This window comes from Cricetulus griseus, chromosome 4 (genome assembly GCF_003668045.3).
Source record: "Cricetulus griseus strain 17A/GY chromosome 4, alternate assembly CriGri-PICRH-1.0, whole genome shotgun sequence".
Lineage (NCBI taxonomy): Eukaryota > Metazoa > Chordata > Mammalia > Rodentia > Cricetidae > Cricetulus > Cricetulus griseus.
Window position 1 is genome coordinate 224,169,501 of NC_048597.1, and position 26,141 is coordinate 224,195,641.

The window sequence follows — 26,141 nt, forward strand, 5'->3', positions numbered from 1 at the left end:
AGGGAAAGAGGGAAGGAGAGAGAGAAAGAATGAATAAGGAAGAGGCAACAGGCAAAGAAGATGAGGTTACCCATTTCTGTGGCAGGGGGGTTAACTTAAGGATTAAAAACTCATATTAGCACCAAGCTCCTGGTTTGCTCAAAAGCATTTCAACCTTCTAACTTTATTAAACAGTATTGTCTTATACCAAATTCCTCCTCTAGTGATAAGCAGAGGACATGTGACTGAAGTGTCCACCTATGGTCTTTACCTACCCCACTCATATGTATGTATAATTAGCCTGAGATCATGTATATCAGATCTTCAATCCAGTTCCAGGACCACCACAAAAGCCTGTGTCATACAATAACCCTCCCCACACACAGTGCTTCCTCCATCAGTCTTCATTCTCACGCCTTCCCTGGATGCTTGTTAGTTCTGCTTCCAACTGACATTTTTTGGATTTTCAAAATAGGGTTTCTCTGTGTAGCCCTGGCTATCCTGGAACTCGCTCTGTAGACCAGGCTGGCATCAAACTTGTGGAGATCCGCCTGCCTCTACCTCCTGAGTGCTGGGATTAAGGGTGTGCACCACGACTGACTGGCTCCAACTGACCTCAATCACACCTGTGCTAATCTGTCACCAGTTTCAAGGGACACCTCCCCGACTGCAGCTCCAGTTACCTTTTTCAACCTAAAATGTGACTTTGTCTTTATGACAGTTCTGTGGCTTCCTTTACAAAAAGGTCTTCTTGTGACCCTCTACGCTAACCCTTCACTTTGTTCTGAGGTCAGATGCCCTGTGCTATGGCCACACTGACCTTTTCAGGCACTCTCCTTCCAGGGCTCCAGAGGGACACGGCTTCTGTAAGAGAGATGCCCCCTCGGCCCGGGATGACCCCCCCTTCCTTCCTCATGACATTTATTCATCCTTCTGATTGTAACTCCATTGTCATTCCCTCAGAGGTGACAGGTCGGAGGGCATGTTATAAACTGAGACAGGTCATCCTTCATTTCCAAACTTATGATTACATTTTTATTTCAAACCAAATGCTTATTTAAGCTGAGTTTCTTTTCCCCAGCAGAAGAAAAACTGAGTTTAAGGAAAAGCCTTTATATATGTTTTTTTGTCACTACCGATATGCTCTAAGTATCATGGAAATACTTTCTTTTCTTGATTGTTTGACTGCTTTTTGCTTTACTATTGTTGCTGTTGTTAGACAGAGTCTCGTGCAGATTGGCATTCAACTTTCTGTTGCCAAGGATGACCCTGATCCTCCTGCCTCCTCCCAAGTGCTGGGATTACGGGAATGCACAACCGTGTCTGTCTTGCAAATATTTCTTGACAGAGATGCCAGTTAAGAGTGAACAATATTTTGAGCTTTCTAAGGAGATAGAAAGGATCCCTAACTATCCTGTTTTCTACCACACAAACACAGTGCCATGCATTTATCTAGGATACACCTATGACTAGAGATTTCCATAGTGTAAAATCTTTCTCTGTGTTTATTATCCTTCAGTTTTGTCTTCTTTTCTATGACCTTTATTGTCATCTGAACACTGGGGAGTGTTAAGGGTTTGTTTTCATATTACACGCTGAGGCATAATTCATTTATTTTTCCTTTATACCATCATCTTGCTGTACAATTAGCATTCATGTGGTTGGCATATTCTAACATCAGAAAATTCAGTATATTTGTGACACTTTTGAAAATCTGTTTTCTATTATTTCATTACCATAGACATTAGCAATCATTATATTTCCTGTCCTGTGAGGCATATTAACTTTGGAAGTACTTATGATTTCAAGGGAATTAACACAGTAAGGGTACATCACAAGTTTTCATAAGCCTACAAATGCTGCCTGGGCCATAGCTCAGCTGCCAGGCTTGTCTAGCTCCTCAAGCCCTGGGTTTGATCCCTGGCACCACATAAACCAGATGTGGTGGCGCACACCTGTAATTAATCCCAGCTCCTGTGAGGTGGAGGCAGGGGAATCAGGAAGATTCAAGGTCATCTTGGGCTACACAGTGTCTTTGAGGACAGTCTGGAATTTGTGGGACACTGTCTCAGAATGAAAAACAAAAATCTTGAAAATACTTTAAATGTTGGATGCCTGATAGAAATGTAAAATTAGAAGTTCAGAGATCCAAATAACAAGTACTGTAAGAAACCGATGCTTCAGAAGAATGAACATATTTTTCCAAATGAGCCATGTCAGTCTCTTTACAGAAGACCCCCCAGCCAGTGGGGTGAGCCACTTGCTGGACAGGGGGGACAAGAGAAGGACACATAGGATGGACAAGGGAAAGTTACAAACGAGAGCCTCACTCACTGAATTATAGAGTGAAAGAAGTGTAACAGCTGCAGAGTTCAAATCCATTCTTTGAAACAGGAGCAAAAACAAATCTAAGGGTGAATCAGTCATTTGTCTGAGGCTACAGATGCCATGGCTGACACAGCCAGGATTAAGAGCCAGATAACCTTCGTACATAATTGTTTCCACTATACCATTATGTCCAATCATATCTCTTTTCTAAGATTCTATATGATGAATATTTCAAGCAATTAATACCAGGTCCTGATCAGTTCAGTGACTAGAGAACCCAAAAAATGTTACAGTAATTTGACCATTGGCTAAGTCTTATTATCAGGCCACTCTTAACACCGATGGCCAACAGTTGCTCTCTGTCTCTATAACATACTTGATATTTCTTGAACATACATTGGAAACATCAGTAAGACTTCTATGAGCCTGTACATTTGTGGCCACCACATCTTTCCAGCCAACACAGGCTTTTAGGTAATAATCTTTATTTATAAAATAACTGGCATTGCCTTACAGAGATGGAAGTTGACAAAAGAGATCTCTGCTATGATACTGCCACAGTGCTGTGTCCTTCAACCAGCTATTCAGCAAAATAAAACTTCCAGAAATCTCTAATGTATGGGGCTTGCTGGTTCTATGTTATATGCATCCCCAACCATGGCCGAGTCCAAGCCACCAAATCTGTAGCAGAGCTCTTGCAGAATTCTAGAATGTTTAACAATGGTTTCTAGTACCTTGTCCAGAGGCAGCTTCGGCCAATACTACAAGGAAAAATCTAGACAAAAGAAAAACAACCCACTTTTGTGTGTTTGTATGGTGGGGATATATATATATATATATATATATATATATATATATATATGTTCATATGGGTGTGTGTATATGTGTTATGGAGTTTATGTTCACACTTGTGTGCATCTGCATAGAGCCCAGAAAGTTAAGTTCAGGTATAATTCCTCAGGTATCAGTACAGTGCTGCCAAGTGGGATACTCTGGCTGGTCCTGGGGATCCTCTTGTTCTGGTCTACCTGGAACTGGATTACAAGTGTGAACCATCAGGCATGGCCTTTTGCATGGATTCTAGGTGGGAGGAGCTTAGGTGTGCATGCCAAAAACACAAAGCACTCTGCAGACTGAGCCACACCCCCAGTCTTCAGCTCACTCTTAGTAAGGGGAAAACTGAGATTTCAAAGGGAGACATGATCACCATCCGGCTAAGAAAGTCTGAGTGCCCAAGTGTCCACTCTTACTTGTCCCTCTTCAGCACAGTGAAGCTTTGCTACCACAGCAGTCAGTGGTCCTGCTGTGTCCATGACAGCAGTCTCAGAAGACTACCAGCAGCAGCCACGTTAGAGAGCCTGGGACATGGTCACCACTTCCATTCCTCTCCAGACCCAGGGAAGCAGAGGCTCTCATGCTCAGAACACAGGGTGACACTGAACATTGATGAAGAATCTTCATGCGATACCCACAAATGTGCCTGATAAGCATCACTCAAGTCTGAGCCAAAGATAACAAACCCAAGCACAGCCAACAATTTTCATATTTTCAAAGACCTTACATTCCAGAATAGCTCAGATTTTTCTAACAAGCTGTTTACCTTCTGATTCTCTACCCCTGTATACTTTATAAAACAAAACTTAACAAATGTTTGTGTGTATCAGCTATGGCAGTTTTTTTCTTTTCTTTTCTTTTCTTTCTTTCTTTTCTTTTTTTTTTGGGGGGGTTTCAAGACATGGTTTCTCTGTGTAGCTTTGTAGCTTATCCTGGCACTCGCTTTGGAGACCAGGCTGGGCTTAAACTCACAGAGACCCACCTGCCTCTGCCTCCCAAGTGCTGGGATTAGAGGCGTGTGCCACCAATACCTGGCCAGCCATGGCAGTTTTAACATTAGAAAAACAAAACTAATGTCTTCTAAGTAAATATTTTTCTTGCAAATTTCCATCTTGCATAAACCAAGGCAGACAGTAGCAACATGGTGTCTTTATCCCAACCCACCTACTGTTTTGTTAGCTGATTATCTATTTATGACTTTTGTATATTTGTTTTTTCTGTCTGCCACTCTCTATTGTCTAGATATGAACTCCAAATTTTTAATTTCATTATGAAGGTAAATAAATACCACCTGTTGTGTTTTTCCCTCCTGATATGTAGAAGTAGAAAACCTTACAGTATAAATAGCATCTTTCCCTTCTTGCAACAGGGTTCTAAAGGAGAAGGGCAACAACCGAGTAACAGCTCTCCCCCAGAAAAACGCCTAGCTGTGGGGAAATCCAACCACAGAAAATCTGCATTGATGCCCTCTTGAAAACATTTGAAGGGAAGTCTGAAAACACCAGCCTGTGATTCTTAATTCATGATTTGTCACTGAGTTTATGTGTAGGGCAAACCCATGCAGTGGTGGCATATTTGCACAGCCATGAGAGGGGCAATGAATGTGCTGGAAGATAAGGGATAAATGAAAACATTGATGGGAGAAAATTCAACTATTTTCATCTTCCTTGGGAAATCCAGAAAGACTCATCCGAGGGTTCTTGGCTTGCATGGGAAGTAGAATCTCAGGGCATAGAAGTAGATACTTCTAAGGAAAGCAGAGGGCCAATTATCCTAGTTAAACCTGCATTTGCCAAGTGTAGCCAGAAAAGCTTTGGTGCCCACACAGCAGGAGAACATCCTCGGATCCAGGGCATCATCAGTAACTCTCTAAAAGGCAATGGTGAGCATGGTCACCCATCATCCACCCCTTTCCCCAGCTACATGGGCTGAGAACATGGCTCTCTTATCCCTCTCTGTCTTTCGGATCAAACACATGATTCAGCCAGCATTCCCCCAGTCATCTGCTCAAGAAATTCCACCTCCATGACCATGCACCAAACCCTTCTCCCTGAAAGAAGCTGAAGCCAAACCCCAAATGGAACCCCCACTTATGCACAAGAGGCTTCCTCATTGAGTCTCTAGTGGGTACAGCCCATGGGGTGTCCCCACAGGTAATGTGTGCATCACAACAGACCCGAGAGGCCTCAGGACACTTACGGTTGACATAGCTTGATGAGGTCCTGGTCAGTGGTGCCCGGTGGAAGGCCTCGAATGTACAGGTTCGTTTTACTCAACTGTTCTCCACTGCTGTTGCTGCTGCTGTTTGTGCTGGGGCTGGGAGGAGCCATGGGGTGGGGGGCTGGTGCATAGGACTGCTGCAAACAGAAAAAGAGAAGTGTTACTGGGCAAACAGAGGCAGTACCTACTCATAGACCAGCCACATTTACTGATGGCAGTGGAAGCTCCTTGCCCTCTCTAGTATACACACACATGTATGTATGTATGTATGGATGGATGGATGGACGGATGTATGGATGTATGGATGTATGGATGTATGGATGTATGTATGGATGTATGTATGGATGGATGGATGGATGGATTGATGTATGGATGTATGGATGTATGGATGTATGGATGTATGTATGTATTGATGTATGGATGTATGTATGGATGTATGTATGGATGTATGTATGTATGTATGTATGTATGGATGGATGGATGTATATATGTATGGATGTATGTATGTATGGATGGATGGATGTATGGATGTATGGATGTATGGATGTATGGATGTATGGATGTATGTATGGATGGATGGATGTATGTATGTATGTATGGATGGATATATGTATGTATGTATGGATGGATGGATGTATGTATGGATGGATGTATGTATGGATGTATGGATGGATGGATGGATGGATGGATGGATGGATGGATGGATGGATGCCCATACACACACACTCCACTACCATGTTCCATGATGCTTCTGAGAGCATCAGTATCACTAGCTTTTCCTCTCCTCTGGCCCAACATTTGGATCAACACAACCTTGAATGGGAGACAAGGAAGCTAGGAGGAGCTGCTAACAGAAACTCTCAGCTTTGAACTTTGTCTCTCCCCAGACTGGCTCTTCTTATGCTTCTAAATTAGCATGTCACCTCCTTCCCAGTTAAAACAGCCCAGGCCTGGTGTTCTATCTTCTTCTAGCAGACAAACATCTTTATCTTCCCTGTTCTTTGGTTCACTCCTTTTCTCCAAAGAGACTTCCAACCGCCACTTCCCTCACCCCCATGGCGGAGCACAATTCTAGGTGTGCAGAAACCATTCCAGGCAACCTGCTTCCGTGAGTGAGTGAATGAATGTATCTGTTCAGCTCCTTTTCCTACTCTTAAACCTGCTTTCCATCACAGCTTGCTTCAAGAGATAGTAACTGGTTATGAATATCCGACCCAAGGGTCTGCACCTGAATCGCCTCCAGACACTGAGCTCAGGAGTCACACATCACAACTGTGTGTTTCCTGCAGGAGGTTCATCAGTGAGCAGTCTTTGTCCACCTGATTCTAATGGCAGCTATTCATTGCATGTGAGTGCTAAAACTGTCCACAGATATTGTTGAGGTCCTGCCGAGTGAGGCTTTTCTTGATTTCAGATCCACTATTTTAGAGAGTCAAACCATTTCATGTCAAAATTAAAACAATACAATTACTCTCTGAAGCTTAGGATGTACACATAAAAGTAATTATAGTTACATCCCTTTCTATATAGGCCATCTGCAGAGGATCTCAAAATATACACACTGCCTGGGTTGAGTCCTTGCTGACTGTCTTATCATCTGGATGACCTTTAGATGGTGACTTAACCTCTCTAAAAAATCAGCAATCGCATTAACATAAACAAGATAATAATAGTTCTCTTGGTCACAGGGTCTTTTAAAGACCATAGTGAGCTGACACAGTCATGGCTGCTGTAAGTTACCAGAGCATGGCAAACACTGATGGAGTCATATGTTAATATTTGTGGGTTGAAGAGCACCACTGACAATGCTGAGTCCCAGATTTTTCATTAGGGGTCCAGAATGTCATTTGAAAGCAAGGGTAAACACATTGTTCGAGACTAATGGATGGGTTAGGGAGAGGGCTCAGCAGGTAAGAGTATTCTCTGCTTTTGCAGAGACCCAGGCTCAGTTTCCAGCACCCAAGCAGTGGGTAATAGTGGCCCATAACTTGCTCCAAGGGATCCTGCACCCTCTTCTGGACTCTGCCAGCAACTGCATATGCATGAGGTACATTAACTCATACAGGCATATACAATAGTCATCAATAAGAAATAAATAAATCTTTGAAATTATTCTACTGGAAAAAATTATCTGGGTTATCTCCTAGAGACTTAGTTAATGGGTTGAGGAAATAGTAACTATTTAATAGTAAGTTTGGGACTCAGTAGTAGAAATTAATTTATTTAAATTGTGTGATAGCTAATATTGATTGTCAAATCAACAGGATCAATGCTGACCTGGAAGATGAGCAACTCACATGTCTTTGGAGGAGTTTCTAACCTGGGGTAATTGAGGTGAAAATCCCAACAGAGACTAGAACTCAGAACAGAATGAAAGGGAGAAAGTGGGCTGAGCACCAGAGTTCATCTTCTCTGCTTCCTGACTCCAGATGCCATGTGACTGGCTGCCTCAAGGCCCTGGCACCAGGCCCTTCCCCACCATAATGAACTGTATTACTACTGCGGGCAGAAGCAAACCCTTCCTTCCTTCCTTTATCTTCGTTAGGTGTTTTGTCACTGCAATGGGGACAATAACTAATTCAGATCGTATCAAACTACCCAATATTTGAGCCATGGAAGATATCTAAGGGCTAATTTGATGATATGATGGGGCAAAAAAAAAGAGGACAAACTATACATCATGATTTTTCAGTCTAATTATAAATGAAACAAAACACCGTAACCCACATGCCCACATGGACACGCATGCTGGCCCGTGTAAGCAGAGAACATCCAATAACAAGAACTGCACTCGGCCTTGACCCCAGTGAGAGGAAAGCATGGGGATCCAACTGAAGTTCCTCGCACTGAGCTGAGGCCAAACCTATCCTCCACTGAGTCACCCTGAAAGCCCCACTTGATTCTCTTCCTCCTTTCCAGGCACTTCGGAGTTCCCTCCATTTCCGCCCCTAGCCCTGCCTGATTGGCTCTTACTGAGGGTTTTCATTTCCATCTTGCCATTCTCCTTCCTAGCATTCACAGTTTGGTTCTTATCCATGTGTTGGGCTTAGGTATTTCATGGCTCCCTCTGTGTTGAATCTGCTGGCAGAAATCACCTGAGTCAGGTAACCAGAAGGTGTTTATAAATCTGCAGGCTATATCTTGTGCCTAAATGAGAAACCATGCTAAAGTTATGGAGACAGAGTGTGTGCTAACAGGACTTAGCTTTGTGTCCTGCTATAGTATCTGCCTTACATCTGTCTCTAGGTCTCAGAATGGCCCTGGGTCATACTTCCAAGTAGCTATAAAATAATGCTTCTTAAGATTCAGAACCTCAATGTGCATCTCAGGTGGTGTTTTCCACACCCTTCCCCAGCTCCACAAACACAAACATGAAACCTGTCACTGTGAGCTCCTTGGTTTTAGCATGGTCCTCATTCTCCAGCCTTGACACCCACCAGACACACCACTTGGTGTTGAGTTCATCTCTTCCCTCATCCCAATGTCATAATACAGACCGCCACCCAATTCTCTGAACTCCTAGCCTTTCCCCTGGCCCGGGTGTGTGCCATCTGGCACTGTGGCCTGTCTTCAAGCTTCCATCTGGTCCCTCTTCTCCCCTGCTCCCCTGCACAGGCCTCTGATTCATTGGATAGATGAGGAAAACCCAAAGGATAAGATGGAATTGTCAAATGCAAGAAGCTCAGACTGGCATGACATGAAAGAATGGGGGCGGGGAGAGAGAACAAGCAAATACCAGGGGAGCAGAGGTCAGAGCTCCCATTTCCAGGAACAAACACTTGCCTAACCATTTTCTTAGCTCTGCCTAATGCAAGATCAGCATTATTAATGTGGACTTTCATTTCCCCCCATCTTTTATATAGAACTACACAGGGGTATACTATGTGTATTTATATTCAGTGGCGTATATCTATTGCCTTTTAGTACGTAGTATGTGCATAGAACTGGAGCATTTTTGAAGCACAAAAATGTCTGTTTGCATCCTGCACTAAATTATGCTGTATCCATCCTTAGACTCCCCTCCCACTTAAGTTTCCCTCTTGTATAAGCACTGCACATAGTAAGTGCCATGGTGCTCACAAGAGTGAGCTCCGGGTCTCTAGCTCACAGTAGGTTCAATCACATTTATATTTTATCAGTCTTATCAAGTGCTTCTTTGTCTAACAATTACCAGGCAGAGCTGCTTTCAAAGCTGTCCCCTACCACTTTCCCTCCCCTCTCTTCAAATTCTTTGAATTCCATCCTGTACTGGGGTTTCTTTTAAAATGAGACTTTGTTTAAAGCAGTTCCCACCATTGCTTAAGCTTTAAAACCACGGAGGAGCCTGAAGAATGCCCACAGATTTCAGTATTGCAGATTGAGAGAGACCAGACAGACTGGTCTGGACTGGTCAAATAAGGAAAGCAGCAGATATCGCATGATCAATACGTGTTTACTTAATTCTTTTGTTCCCTCGGGGCTCTTTGCAGGCATTTCCATAAGTAGAACACTATTTAGCAAATTGCATCATGCCTACAACAATCAATGTGCCCTCCAACAAGACCAAGGTACTCAGTGGAATAATAAAAGCAAAGTTGAGAAAGGGACACAGAAGTTGTATGCATGGAAAAGATGTAGACTATGTGTGCCAATGTGTGCATGTGTCTGTGTGTGTCTCTCTCTCTCTCTGTGTGTGTGTGTGTGTGTGTGTGTGTGTGTGTGTGTATTTGTGACTGTATGTGTGTGCTAGGTGTACTTGTTAGTGTAGTTATAGGCATATGTGCATGCTGGTGCCTGGGTACCATGTGTGGTTGCATGTGGAAGCTAGAGATCCCATCCTCAATGGTTTCCTTAATTGCTCTTTACCTTGAGACAAGGTCTCTTATTGAAACCAAAGCTCTTACTATTTAGGTAGGTTGGCTGGCAAATGAGCTTCAGGGATCTGCTTGCCTCTGTCCCTTGGCCCTGAGCGCTGAGACACAGACAGGGCACCCAGCCTAACATTTTCTCTGTTTTCTGGGAATCTGATTCCCAGACTTATCTGACAGGAACTTTAGCAACCAAGCAGTCTCATTAGCTAGATATGTACTCGTTTCTTATAAATGAGTGAAAGGGTTCAGGGCCATGGAGAAAACATGGAATAGTAAAGGGTTTTTGTTTTTGTTTTTGTTTTTTTCCAAATTCCTGGTTACCTATTCCAGAAATTCTGCCTAGAGAGGAGTCACTCTGTTGTGGGGCCAGTAGATCCTCAGATCTTAGTGGCCAACAGAGAGTCTCTTCCTAGTCCCTAGGTTTCATTTATCTTTGGGGGATGCCCCATGATTCAAATGGCATGAGAATTGTAAATTGTTCTTTGTAATCAAGAATTAAAAATCCTTTCCTCTCCACCCCTTTTCAAAATAACATTCCTTTATCAACATCAAGTTGCAGAAGGTTCCAGGAATGCCTGATAAATGCACAGCCTAAATGAATTAATTTGTGAAAACCAAGAGCAATTTTGCATGCTCTGGCTGTCAGATACAGATAACAAAACCACAGCATCTAGAAAGAAATGGGGGTGTGTGCGTGTCAATAATCTCCAGGGTTAATGGATCCCGGTAGCCATTTTCCTGATTAAAGTGGCTAGCTATGTTATATCCTTCATTCTTTGTCTCCTACTGGATTTGGAATTTTATCATTGATTAGATTTAAAATCATCCCATGCCACCAGGAAGGGATTTTTTAAATGTTAGTTAAAATAATATTTTCATTCAGATAAAATGGACTTTGCTATATGGTTCAAAGCCACAGTCTATAAATCATATTTAGGGGTTTGGAGAACTCATGATCTGGGGTTACCAAGCAGTAGATCACTGTCCTGAGACAGGGGGATGAATTTGCAGAGTCGGCATAGTTAGAAGCAGTAGAAGTAGGAGATGTTCAGGTGTGGGCTTTGGGTGACAGAGTGAAGAAGAGAGGGGAAGCCTGGTGTGCACAGGGATCCACAGGTTTTCTTTGTTGTTTCTTCATGATGACACTGTTAAGAAAGCCATTAGAGTGTCTAAAGAATGGCTACTACCACATACTGGGACTGACAGCTCGAGTGCCCCTACCAGCTTCTTCTTTAGAATTCTTAAAAGGACAGTGCAGATACTTAGAGGTAATTGCTTTGTGTGGTGGCTAAGCACTAGATATGTTTTGTGTCATGAGCCTATTGAGATAAATAATATTCCTCTCATTTTGCCAAGGAGGAAACAGGCAGTGGAGAAGGAACAAATGACTTCTTGGGGGTCACCAGTTGGGACCAGTTTTGACCCTAAGGAACATGATGTCAGAAGTCCTACAAGCAGGGTTAAACCTCAACTCTTCGTGATGCTGGCACCAAGGAACATGGGCTCTTCTTAGAAGTCAGCCCCAGAGGAGGAGGACGGCATGAGCTCTGATGCAGCCAGGTGTGAGTGTGCAGAGGTGCAGAGAATGGCCAACAGTCAAGAGAAGGTGAGACAACCTCCCCATCAGAATAGGAATGAGGTCCATCTTGACATTTTATTTCTAAAGGGGACGTCACCACCAGAAACTGGCATGATAGGCATTTTTTCATATGACATCAAACAAGTGAGTTCATTTGTCAACATTTGGTCATTTAACAAGGTGAAATGAACTAAGTGGCTGGTGGCTCATCCTCAGGGATTGACTCATTCAGCAAGCATTGTCCACATGTCTCATTTTTCAAGTGTAAAATGGAAGCACCCGCCAATTCTTCTAGGATTCCTGGTTCTCTGAGGAGTGCAGACAGGGTTCCTCACTGTGTTTTTAGATGTAGGAAATGACATGAGATGCTCCTGCCTCAAAGAAAGTGATAGCTGCCGTCTAAGAAATGCTGCCCACCCATCAATAGAGTCAAGAAAGCAGTGGGTGGGAGGGGGAGCTTCTTTTAGATAATGTCATGATATCTCTTGAATGGTTAAAATCAAGAGGTTGTAACATGTTTTAATTGCGGGTATCTCAACTCTGCCATCACAGACATTGTAGGAACAACATTGTTTTGGTGGCACCATGCATTGTTGGAAATTCAACAGCATCCCTGCCCCACACTTACTAAGATCCTGGTAGACCATTTTCTGCACAAAGCTATAGCAATCAAAAATGTTTTCTGACATTGCCAGATGTGCTCTACCTAGGAGAGACAAACCAGGACTTTAAAGAAACACAGTCCCCTTTCCTTGCAATGCCTGTGCAACTTCTTCACACACACACCCCAAAAAAAGATATCAATTACCTAGGTTAACTAAAACTTATTTCTGGAAAAAATCCACTCCAAAACAAGACTCAGCTTCTTACCCATAATACAATATAGCACTCCCAATTTCCCCCATACCTCTATCCGCCAAGACAAAGACGTAAGAGAACCACACTGTATTTGTGGTACACTGAGTCTGAAACATGCTCCTCCCACTGGATTGAAAGCTTAAATCTTCTGCAAAGAGAATGTTAAATGTCTTTTCATGCAATTGCCCTTGGCTTAGAATCTCGGGCTCTGGTGCCAATCTGCAGTCAGCTCCACTGTAGGCATCTGGTCACTGGCAAAGCGCCGTGGCAGTGGGTCCAGTGGTTTGGAGAAGCCAAGGACTCTATCACACAGCAGTCTGTTCTGCGGATGGTCTACCCAATTTGTTTTTATTCATCTCTAGCACGAGAGAATTTGTAGTCTTTTATCCACTCAAGGGTAAAGCCCTGGATAACGTCTCCCATGGGATCGACACGCCAACTCTTTTACTCTCCAAACATGAATACCAACCACATTCCTGTCTTAAACTGTACATTATTTAGCGGGCATGCACAAGCAATCCATTGCCCTGGGGAGAATGATGGCTGTTGGATTCCTCCCCAAGACAGAACTAATTTCCATATAACCTTGTCTCTGCACACCTTTCCATGAGTGTGGATACAACATGAGAGAATGGGCACAATGGGAGGGGTGACAGTCACTGGTGTGTCTGTAATAGCCTCGAATGAGGGTAAGAGTGTGAATCCAGTGCATGCAAGCCATAACAAATGCAGCTACATTAATATCTCAGGCCAGTCTTGCAATTTCAGCCATGGTTTCAGGAACCATGTGCATTACGGCTTTTCGATTCCGGGCCAGGCAATTGCCTCTCCATTACAAGGAATAGGGTGACTGAAAACAATGGTCTCAATTATGCCAGTGATAATAGAGTTTGGTGGAAGGCTGCCCCTCTTCTCTTTTCCTGCCCACAGCACAGATATTGAAATGAGCAATAAAGGAGGAAACTGTTCACAAAAGGCGATCATGTGAGCATCCCCTGTCCACTGGCCCAGGTAATGGCTGCTGTCAGCAGTGGGAACGTGATGCTCAAGAAGTTCGGGCAGCCTGCCGTGCCTCTACCAGCACCACCACTAACCGGGCACTTTAACCTCACGTCACCAGAAAAGGAGGAACTGTGTTCATGCCACTTCATAGGATATTGTCAACCTAAAATATAAAAGATGTGATATGGACTTCTGAGCATGGCACCAGGCATAAGCCAACACAATATGTGTTTGTGTGTGTGTGTGTGTGTGTGTGTGTGTGTGTGTGTGTGTATACATATATGTGTGCATATGTATAATTGTATATATTTATGTTGTATAATTATGTTTTGTTTATAACATAGTGTAAAATGTTTTTAAAAACTATCATCTATATCCCCCTCATGGAGCAGATCCTTAAGCACAGCTCTCTGGTTTTCAGATGGAATCATTCACCTTGAAGAGGGAGCTGAAGAGCTAGCTAATTTTTAAAAGCTAGGAACCACTCTTCTTAAAATTAAGCTATCTGCACTCAGCCTTTCCATTCTGATCAAGAGCCAGAGTGTGGCAAAGGAGCAGCCATGAAACCATGGCATCTCATGGAATGGCTAATTACTTTCAAGGTATTCACAAATGACTACTGAGTTATTTTCTAGCCATAATTCTGTTAGGACGAAAGTTGGTTTTGCTTGCATATTAGTTTTTAAACCCTTGGTAGATTGTGTAATTGCATGGTATTCTTTGCTGTTGACACACAGGCATCATCAGCAGTCACTGAATTCTGTTTAGAGGATTAGATACTAAATGACATGTTAAAAATCCATGGTACTTGAAAACACAAGTAAACTAGTTATTGTGCAGTTCAAGGACCATTCAACCAATTTCATTAAAGCATTTACCAGCTAGAGAAATGGGGATGTTGCAAGTATCCTGGCCATCTCTTATAAAAACTGCCACGGCTCCAAAATCCAATGGCACCTAGTCTTTACCTAAATCCTTCCTCTCAGATGACCAACTCCTGATTTCTTCAAGGGAAAAAAAATTAGCACCCACCTCAAAATTTGTGGTGCTATGCCATGAATTGAAAGGGCCAAGTCTGTTCATGGAGAGTAGCACTCTATCCCCAGCAGCTCATGATGCTAATGTCAATTGTGATTGGTATTTATGGAAAAATGATCCATGACTGTGCAGATTACAATATCAGCTTCAAGAGTACTATGGGCCAGACTAACAGCATTTTCTAGGAATATGGACAGTAACCATATCTCTGAGAGGCTCCAAGGAACACTCTGGAAGTGGGTCTAGAATTTGACATATTAAATAATCCTTCAGCTGACATGATTCCTGACCAGAGAGGATGCTACTGAAAAAGACTTGCAGGAAATAAAATTCAATTCATAGAAAGAATAAGAAGTATTTGGTTTGTTTGTAACCAATAACTATTTTTCATCTTGATTTAAAATGTTCAAATAGTGGAGACTAGAGAGATGGCTTGATTGTTAAGACAATGTACAGGTCTTACAGAGGACCCAATTACACTTCTCAGGACTCACACCAGATAATTTACAACTATCTTTAACTCCAACTCCAGAGCATCCAGAGCTCTCACCCCCTTCTGGCCTCCAAAGTCCCCCCTCTCTCTCTTCCTCCTCTCTCTCCCCACTGTGGCCTCTCTCTCTCTCTCTCTCTCTCTCTCTCTCTCTCTCTCTCTCCCTCCCTTCCTTACTCCCCCTCTCTCTCAACACTCTGAATAAAATAGGAAATGATATTTTAAAATATTTATAAATTCTTTTTAAACAATGTTAAATAACTGTGTTTCAAGATCATATCCTATGTTTTATCGTCTAATACTTTCTGCATTTCCCTGGCATTATAATGGCCATAATGCTGATCACTGATCCCGGCTGTATTATGTATGCCCTCCTATGTATGAAGATTAAGACTGATAAACACAGTTGACAACAACTGGCTGAGTCAACACTTTATTACTACAAGTTAACTTGTTCAACATTTCTCCCTCCAGTCAAGAGCACCAAGGCTACAGAAACAGGGAGCCATTTTCCTACTCAGCCAAATAATTTTCATATTAAAATCTCATATTTCTGATCTGGCTACTGATGGTTAATGAGTTATTTAAAAAACAAATCAGTCTGTTAAATTAAAGAGAAAAGAGGACTATGGAGAGAGGGAAACAGAGAGGGGTGGGGAGAGGAGATGAGTGGAAAGGGGAGGGAATAAAGGGAGGCGGACCTGAACTGTTGATACAGAATTAATGCCTGTCTCCACAGCAGGCGAGCTTTTTACCTGAGCCATTCTACATTTTCAATACACAATGAATGCTTCATAGAACACCCTGAAGAGGACGCCTCACTCCCACGTCACACAACATGCCATCCTCATAGTTTCCTTCTTTCTAAGTAGAGTCAAAGCTGGAAACGAGAGCTTACTGTGAGCTAACAGAGGACATCTGCAGACCCATAAACAACAACCTAAGTTCTGTGGCATAAAAGAGTTCTGTTGTTTTATTAGCCCTATTTATTCACATTTTAATGATGGAGCAAAATTAAATGTGAACACAAACTAAGCCTTTAAAGTCCTAAATCTAAGAAATTTGGACTATAAAACATAACAAAATTTCATGCAGAAGACAATATTAGAACACAGATCAAACCTGTGACAGCAGGCAGGGCCTGCTTTGTGCAGGCTTGTGACACCAGTTACTGAGGTAGGATGGTCACAAGGTCAAGGTCACATAGGTGAAAGGACAATTTAAGGCTAGCAAGGGTAACATAGTGAGACACTTTCTAAAAATAAAATGTCAAAAAGACAGAGCTAAGGACATAACTCATTGTTGAAGTGCTTGGCTAGCACCCAGGAAACCCCGGATTCAGTCTCCAGTACTAACCAAATACAGGAGAATCACTTCTTTCTAAAAATTCAAAGAGGGCTGGAGATGTGTCCCCATTGGTGAAGGTGTTATCTAACATACATGAAGTCCTGTGCTTGATCCCTGGTCCAACAGTACCAAGTACAGCAGTGCCTAGCCCTAATCCCAGCACCGGGGAACAGGAGGGATGGAGATTGGAAGCCCAACGTCACCCTTGGCTACACAGGAAGTTTGAAGTGAGTTAGGCATGCAACAGATCCTGTGTATAAATCACTAAATGACCAACTAATGAAACAAATGTGAAAAAAATATTGAAAGAAGTACTTGGCTAGATAATTTTGTTTAAAAATCATTTTCAACATTTATTACTATCAGGCAATGAGACTATAAAATATCTATTGGTCATTTACTCTTACTGTCAAATTTATTACAATTTTATATAGTCAGATATCTATCAAACATCGAAACATTTAAGCTTCTTTTTTTCATATTTACCAACTGGGACGATTTCATTGTTTCCTGTGTATTACAAATTAACACACCCTGTGCTTCAGACAGTTCTCAGAATAATGTGGACAAACACAATTCCCAGTGAATCTTTTCTTTATATGGGATGTGATCTTTTGGCCTTGAGCACCAACTACAGTCAGAAGTAAATGGTTCAAATTTTCACTTTCCGAAGCAGTCTTATTATTTATCAAAGTCACCAAAGTTCTGAGAGTGGCATACGACAAGCATTTGCCCTTAATTGACCTATTTCCTAAAAACTATAGAGGGGGGACATCATTGTCACTGCTAGGAGCCTACAAACACAGATCATTAGGATACATTGCCCAGGCCCAGGCTTATTGGTTGGGTCCTTAGACCTTATTGCCCAACAGAAATAAATGTCCCACCCCCACCCAGTCCAGTCTCCTCATCTGTAACAGTGGTCAAAACAGCTTAACAGAATATTGTTAAATATTTCAAATGAGTGATTTGTGGTGGCAGCTTGAATATGAAATACACCTTACCCACCCCAGCTACCGCCAAGAAGTCCTCAACTGGCAACACTGTTGAGGGATAATAGGAAATTCTTAGGAGGCAGAGCCTTGGAGGAGGAAGTGCATGACTTAGGGTAGGCTTTGAGGTTTTATAACACAGAGCCACTTCTCATTCAAATCTGTCTCTCTTATTTCTCTCTCTTTGTCTCACTCCGTGTCTGTCTGTGAGTGTGGTGTGTGTGTGTGTGTGTGTGTGTGTGTGTGTGTGTGTGTGTGTGTGCGTGCGCGCGCGCGCGCGCGCGCGCACGCATGCATGCATGCATGTCTCCCTTTCCTTCCTGTATGCAGATATGTAGATGAAATACTATTACCTGGATGCCAGGCCCGAGTCATACCATCCCTTCTCTGCTGTAGACCATAGCCCCTTTGGAACTGTGAGCCAACCTTAGCCCTTCCTTCTCTAACTTACTTTTTGTCAGGGTATTTTATCACAGTAACAGAAAAGTAACCAGTCCATAGTCACCTCTTTACTTCACTGTGACTTCTATGCAAACCCTGAGGCAATTTCACAGTGCCCATTTTTGTCAGGAACATCAGTATCCCCTTGAAGGAAGGGCACTTTGCCTGTCTGCCATCGAGCTCAACCCTCAATTCCCTGACGAGATGATTAACCTTTTCTGTCAACTTGACTGCATTTAGAATCTCTATAGAAACACACTCTGGGTGTCTCTAAGAGGTTTGCATACAGATCTAACTGAAGAGAGAAGACACCAGTTGTGTGCAGCATCATACGTGGTTTGGGGTCCAGGACTGAATAAATGAGGAAAGTGGGTTGAACACAGCACCTGTTTCTCTCTCTTTTCTGATGATGGATGCAATGTGACAGATTTCTCACACTCCTGCTGCCGTATCTCCTCTGCTATAGTGAACTGTACCCTCAAACTGTGAGGCAGAGTAAACTCTGTTCTCCCACAAGTTGCCTTTGTCAGGTACCTTGCCACAACAAAAGTAACAAATGTACTTGCTGTAAAGTCTTAGCACTCGAAGTCCAAAGCCACCGATGCTTACCAAACTGAAATTCTCTATCAGGCATGTCCCATTTTTGACACTGCAAAAATGATATTATTGTGTACAAAGTTCACACTTGAGGATTATACAATCAATTACCCCCCTCCCAAAGTCACAAAGGGAATCTTGAATTTTAAACAGTTTTTCATTAGATCCTGTCAAGTTCTGAATGAGAATGGTCCCATAGCTCATATGTTTAACTATTTGGTCCCCAGTTGATTGAACTGTTTGGGAATGACTGCGATGTGTGGCTTTGTTGGAGGAAGTATGTCATTGGGGAGGTTCCGTGGCTTCAAAAGCTCCTGCCATCCCCACAACTCCCCTTTCTGCCTCCTGCTTGCACATTGAGATGTGAGCTCTTAGCTGTTCATGTCAGCATGCCTTTGCTCTGTCATCATGGACTCTACCCCTCTGAAACCATAAAGCAATTAAATGATTTATTTTATAACTAACCTTGTATAAGTCACCACAGCAATGGAAAAGTAACTAATATGGATCACATGCACAGTTATCTTCTAGACTTCATATCAAGAAATGTCCTAATGAATGAGATCTTGGAGTAATTCTGCTTTATTCTAGCCGCTGACTCTAACTTTCCTGAAGTGGACGAAAAATAAGACACTCAGGAGTGACTTTTAATGAATGTAAACTATCATACGGCACAGTATTGTTAGAATATACAGGTTCTAGGAAAACATCTGTAGATTGTTAAATTAGTCAATGAAATAAGATATATATATTTATTGCCAAAAGGTTCATCACAGGTTAAGTAATATACCAGCTAATGGCCCATTCCTTCAACTAGAAGTTCTTATATCCACCCCAAACTGGAAATACATATAACTTCTAACACTAAAACTAATGAGAGTTTTAAAAATTGCTCATCTGAATGGCTATTTTGTGAATAAACAGTAGATTTGACTATTTCAGTATAATTATCTACCTAATTTTAAACAGTTATATATGTGCCCTAGGGTAGTTGCAACAAAGGGTGTACTGTATTGCAGTAGGATGCTAAGCTATCTCTGCATTCCAAAGCATTGCTGTAAATGCCTAGTGTTCTAGAGGGTACTTTGCTTTGCGTGGAACTTGGAAACTGTGGCAACAGCTATTTCTGAGAAATAATCGCCAAAGGAATATCTTGAATTATGACCTGTCTCTAAACTTGTGTGATGACACAGATCATAGCATAAAAAGTATGGTGGCCACTTCCTTTCAGTTGCTAAGAATGCAGGCAGGTCTGTCAGAGGATATGTTTCCTTTCTTTGAACTACTTAGCATGCCTAACAGGCAAACCAAAGACAGGCCTGTTGGTGAATGAAATAAAAAGGATATACTGTATGTAATTAGCATGCTGGTTGTAGTGACCAATTGTTGCTTCCATGGCTTAATGCAAAACTAATATTCTAGATTTTTCTTTATTGACAACATGGAAGAATTGAGCTTGGAAACCAGTTCATTTGGAAAGGCTTTGCTAAGCAGGCATAAGGAGCCAAGTTTAATGACCAGAACCAATGTAAAAACTGGTCACGGTAGCACACACCTACAGTCCCAGTGCTGTGCTGAGGAGGCAGACAGGCCACAGATTCCCAGAGTTGCTAGCCCACCAGCCTAGCCAACTCAACCAATTCCAGGCCACTGAGAAACACTGTCTCAAAAACAAGATGTATATCACCTTTCAAAATGCTACCAAGATGTATGTACGCTGGAAGCTGAGACAGAACAAACAAGGTTGGACTAGTTGCAATGGAAATATCTCTCCTTTGGAAAATTCCCACACACACGTACGAGCACATGATCACACTGCCAGCTGATGCAAGAAGGCATCTCTTAAGAACACTGAAGTTCATATGGCATGGATTACTACAGGCTATTTCTTAAGGAGAAGAATATAGAAATGACAATACAGGGTTGGTTGTATGATCACGGAAGGTGCACAGAAAAGGGAGTCCCTCACACACAGATTTCCTCAGCTCCCAGGTAAACGTCCACTCTGGCTCCTTCGCCTACATGTCCGCATTCCACCTCTGCTCATTAGGTGGCAGGCAACACCCTTTCCCTTTACTGTGCCACTTACTCTTTGCAGTGTCCTTCAGACCATGATCCAAGTCTCTTCCTGGACAATTCCTGATCATTTATATATTAGTGGGAACCACTAAGTGCTGCCCAGGATAGAGGTCACTCTCCCTATCCTGTGTCTGAAGTTCAGCTTAAGTTCCTAGTCCAGCTTAAACTCTGCAACTTACTTCCACAGCCCAGCTGTGTCCTGGTGACTTAGCGGCTGGATACATCTGCTTTCTCAGTTCCCGCCGGGGCCTCCTCCAGATTCCATGCTCTGCAGATGCTCCCTTCTCACTTCCGGACACATCTATCGTCTGCATCCCTTGCCCCTTTGCCACTCTGCCTAAGCACACATTGCTTCTCACACAGACTAACTTTCTTCACACCGTTTCCTGTTCCCCAGTCCCAGGGTTTCCTGCTCCCGATCCCAGGGGCTGTAATCTATCCTGCACACAGCTGCAAGCTTCATCTACTTAAAGCAAAAATTCCCTCTCAGGAGCTTCACCCCTACCTTAAAAATAAAAAGCCTCAGACACTCTTCACACTCTACAGTCTCGGCTTCCTCAGCCTGACGTTTGGGGGCTCAGAACAATTTTCACAGTCTCTTTGACCATTAGCACACAAAAATAAATTTCTATTTCCGAGTGGCTGTAAAATTTACTGCCTTGAATCTGCAAGCCATTCCGTTTATTATTGCAAATTTACAATAATGCGATGCTTTTGGCTGAAAAATACAAAGTATTACTTCCTGCCGCACGTCACAGTACCTATTACTCACTGAAGGATTTAATTTCCAAATTGCCGGCATCTACGATTTGCTTGTTTCCCATCTGAAAATCCAACACGACTGGACATTTACGAGGGACCTGATGAGTTATAGTATCTCAAAAGGCAGAAATATATTTACCTAATTCATATTTACAAAAAGGCAAGTGTTACACAAATCTTCATTACACAGAACTCGCCAAGGTGACCGCTCACATCAAAATGGTCTGAGAACTGTCCTCAGAATCCATCAGCTGCATCCTCATTTGATTCTATCAGGAGGGAACAAAGAGCAACACCACTCTTGTGTCGATGTGCTGGGAGATCTTGTGTATGTGTGTGTTTAAGAACACCAAGTTCAGAGGAGTTACCAAAATGGAAGGGAGATTTACCACTCCCAGGCTAATGGCTCCTGTGCTGTAGTGTAAGGGTGCCCCCAACACAACACACTCTGGCTTTATTTATGCCCCGATGCTTGACAGATAGTCTTTCTCATATTTTGCCTCACTTTTGAAGGCCCAGATTCTCTTGCCTTATTGATCTCTTTATACCCTTATCATTTTTCCCCCTGAGTTATTTGGCACAGTGACAGCGGTGTATTGCCAGGGCTGATTTAACATCATCTCCCAAGTATGCAGCACAGGGCTCAGAGTGGAATATTTTAAGGCTGAAGCATGGAACACATCTGACAGGCCGCATCACAAATGCAGTCCCTTGTCGGGACTAATGAATGAGGTAATCCAGAGCAGGGATAAATAGCAGGAAGATGGAAGATGCTGGTGACTAGGCCTCGCCAAAAAGCATTTCACAGTAATTAAATTATTTGGTGGAGAATAATGCTCCTTTTTGGGGGGGGTCATAACTCATCTTTTTTCACAGAAAGTCCTTGGCGGTTATATTTACGGGATGGAAGCACTCATCCAGCAGAAAATGAGCTGTGCCTTACTGGGGAGATGAGTGGTCTTTTGATTGGAGTCTTAGAACTTACAGGATTTTTTAAAAATGTATTTATTTATGGAGGGATAGGCACTTGATAATGTGTGTATGGAGGTCAGAGGTCAGTTTGCAGGAGCCAGTTTTCCCCTACGCTCACATGGCTCCATCCTCTCCTTTTCCCTCCCTCTGAGTGTAACACCTGTTACTAGGGGGCATACAGACAGAGCCATCCCACAGCTACCTGGCTGGAGAAGTGCATCTGCTCACTACTGAGAAGAAAAATCTAGATTCATTTCAAGCGAGGCCAGTTATACAGGTCTGCCAAAACTGGAAAAGTAGGGGACTTCATGCTTTGAATTTTACTACGTATGAATGAATGTGACTCTTACAGAGTTGCTGATGTAGAGAGAATTCTAGAGATTTGAACAAGGCATATCAGTGAAGGCCTTCCTGTTTATTACAGCGAACAATACGACATCTCCTGGTTTTTAAATAGTCACTCTTCCACAAGGAGAGAGAAATAATAATACAATGTTCAAGCAGGGCCACCAAGTATAATCAAGTCTACCAGTGGCAGTTATGCATTCCGTTAAGGGTGTTTACAGAGAGGGGTCTGCTTCCTCCTTTAAATGTACTTTTAAACAGAAGCGATGCCTCTGCAGGCAATAGGCACCTGCCGCTCAGTCCGATTACCTGTGCTTGGCACTCAGGACTCAAACAACACTTGGGATTTGGCAGTGTAATTCTAGCACTAGTACAGTGAGATGAGAGGGAGGGGGGTGGAATCACCCAGACATTTCCAGGCCAGGTACCCCAGAGTACCAGCATGATAGAAACCACAAGGCAGACCCTGCCTCGAAACAAGGTGTAAAGAGAGAAATGATTCTAAAAATTTGCTCTTTGACTTTCACACACAGACATGACATACATACCCATGCTCAAACACACACACACACACACACACACACACACACACACACACACACCAAACTTAAACTCACACAAATATAGATAATAAAGAAAAATAAATGTTTACATTTACCTACTAAAATTTAAGTTTTAAATCTTGCTTTAAATGGGTCAAACTTTTTTTTTTTTTGGAGACAAAATGTTGTGAGAAAATATAATAACTTCTCCAGTATTGTCACATCCTTGGACTACCATAGGAAAGTCATAGACACCTCCCCCTCCTTCCTATCGAATCTGGATGAGTGTCTGGAAATAAAACACCAGTCCAGTCCACTGTTCCTTCTGGGCAATGGTGGGAAAGCAGCTCTCTACTAAAAGAGATGTAACAATAACGGACAGCCATCAACATCCGGGGGATGTCTGCACACTGAGGGGCGGGTGGAAGCGCCAAGGCACACTCACAACAATCATCTTGCTTATCAAACAAACAGAAGGGTCTGAAAGTTCCTCTCCATCTCTCTCTTACTGAGGGAGGTGCTCTGTTCTGACTTCTAATACAACAGCGTTAGCAAATAATAATAGCTACTTTGAAAGTCCTGTCAACAATGCCCATAGATTGCTTGAACTGGTTCTTGAAAAATGGAAAACAGGCTCTTGGATCAGACAGATATCTCAGTGATCAGACCTAAGTTTGGCCCCAAGGACCCACAAGGTCCAAATAGAGCCAACTCTCACAAGTTGTCATCTGTCCTCCATATGTGGACCATGGCACACATACATACACAGACACCAAAAAAAGAACAAAACAAACAAACCAACACTCGGGCTGTCGTTTAGTTTAACCAGGAATTCCTTAGATGTGAACATACTTCCGATCTTATCTGAAAACTTTCACAGTTTGACATATACCTGAATAATCTACTCTTTAAATTTTGTATTTACATGTATGTCTATTTACCAGCACGCCTGTATGTATACCACACAGATGTGGTGGTACCCATGAAAACCAGAAGAGGACATTGGGTCAACTGGAACTGAGTTATGGATAGTTGTAAGATAAGTGATGTGGGTGCTTGGAACTGAACCTGAGCCCTCTGAAAGAGCAGCCAGTGTTCTTACCACAAAGCCACCTCTCCAAACACAACTGAATTTTTCATTGAGGTAGCACTGTCTCTTTCTGATCCTAGATGTCAATATATTGTATAGTTATTTCTAGAAGCTGTATTTGGCCATCTAACATCTTCCTTTGGGTAGTGAAGTAGTCTTCTCTCTTTCTCGTAGGGGTGGAACCTGCGTGGAAATGCAGGTTGGGAGGAACAGATGAAAAGTTCTACTCATCATAAGGAACGTCAATTATCAAAGACACAGCTGCGATGACTCACTTCTAACTGGTGTCTGTGAATGTCAATGTGAGTAGGACAGGAAGTTTCAGTCTGCTCACAACACCATGGCAGGGTGGGGGTGGGGGCAGGGAAGTGGTGTTAGGCTTTGTTCCAGTTACCTTTCAGTATCATCTTGACACAGTTAGAATCAACAGTAAAAAATGTCCTAACTGAGTCATTGTCTTTATCAGATTGGTCTGTAGACATTGTGAGGAACATTTGATTGTTAATTGATCTATGAGGGTCCAGTCCCTAGGGCACCAGCCCCTAGGCAGGTGGTCCTAGGCTGTATAAGAAAGCTAGCTGTACCTGTAAGTGAGCCAGAGAGCCAGCCAACAAGCAGCAGTCTTCCACAGTTTGAGCTTCTAAGTGACTACCACGACCTCCCTCCAAAATGAACTGTGACCTGGAAGCGTAAGTCAATCATACCCAATAATGCTGTAAGATGCTTCATCAGAGTTTGTCACAGTAACAGAAAGGAAACTAGGACAAGCTTTCTTTTCTAACCTCTCTCTCTGAAGAAAGAAATTATAAAGTCTTTTTTTATTTGGCATCCTTAATAATCAGGACTATTAAAATATCCCATGGCTTCCTATAGTTTTCAAACACCATCAACAACAGCAGACAAGAACCAGGTAGTTTTCAATAGTGTTCCGTCTTCTCCAGTTTCTCATGCTGGACAGAAAAATCCCCATGAGTATAATGATTTTTTTCCAAGAGGCTTTTCCCAATCTATTTTTTTGTATGTAAAAATAATGCCTCTTGGCCAGGCGTTGGTGGCACAAGCCTTTAATCCCAGCACTTGGGAGGCAGAGGCAGGTGTATCTCTGTGAGTTCGAGACCAGCCTGGTCGATAAGAGCTAGTTCCAGACAGCCTCCAAGGCCACAGAGAAACCCTGTCTCAAAAAAACCAAATAAATAAATAAATAAATAAATAAAGCCTCTTTTTATTAGAAAAAAAGGTTTATGGTCCATTTAAATTTTAATATTAAAATTTTATTATATGAGAGGAAGAAAAATCCATCAAATTATTTAAGTCAATAAAAGAAAGCAGAAGTGAAAATACCCAAAGGTGAGTAGGACCAGACACAAGCACATATTCATCCACTTGGGCATCTCAAGGACATATGCCCACCTGAGAATCCAAGAGGGAAGGTGACAGAGACCCAACAGATGGGCTTTTCTGGCCTAGACCTGCCTAATGGAGTTTTTAAGCAATTTGCATATTGGCAGCCTGTGACACAGGTGTGTGTCAAGGACTCCAGAAACATCACGTGAAGCTTTATGTAAGACACAGCTTGGTAGAGATCCTGCCTACCGTGGTTCCTATTCTGGCAGGGCCATCAGTTACAGCCTCACAGCTGTGCAGTAGTGCCTTTTGTCTTCTCTTGAGTTACAGACTACAATAGTTCAGCATAGATTGTAGTCTGGGTATTTCCCTTCTAATAAAGAAATAATGCTGGAGTCTTGCTGTTTATTACTGGATCATTTCCAAACAGGTTTCATATAACTTTACTCCTT

General features: G+C 42.5%; 1 protein-coding gene across 9 annotated transcripts in view; it reads right to left on the reverse strand.

Annotated features, from left to right (window-relative positions):
- Positions 1-26,141, reverse strand: part of Rbms3 (RNA binding motif single stranded interacting protein 3) — a 680,800-nt gene that overhangs the window by 526,111 nt on the left and 128,548 nt on the right. For all 9 annotated transcript variants that reach the window (XR_004769778.1, XM_027415326.2, XM_027415321.2 and 6 more), the window contains exon 2: positions 5,341-5,498. Coding sequence is in view for 8 of the 9 variants with exons in the window: in XM_027415326.2 (XP_027271127.1) it covers positions 5,341-5,498 (158 nt within the window). In the remaining variant the exon portion in view is untranslated. The remainder of the gene's footprint in view (positions 1-5,340; positions 5,499-26,141) is intronic.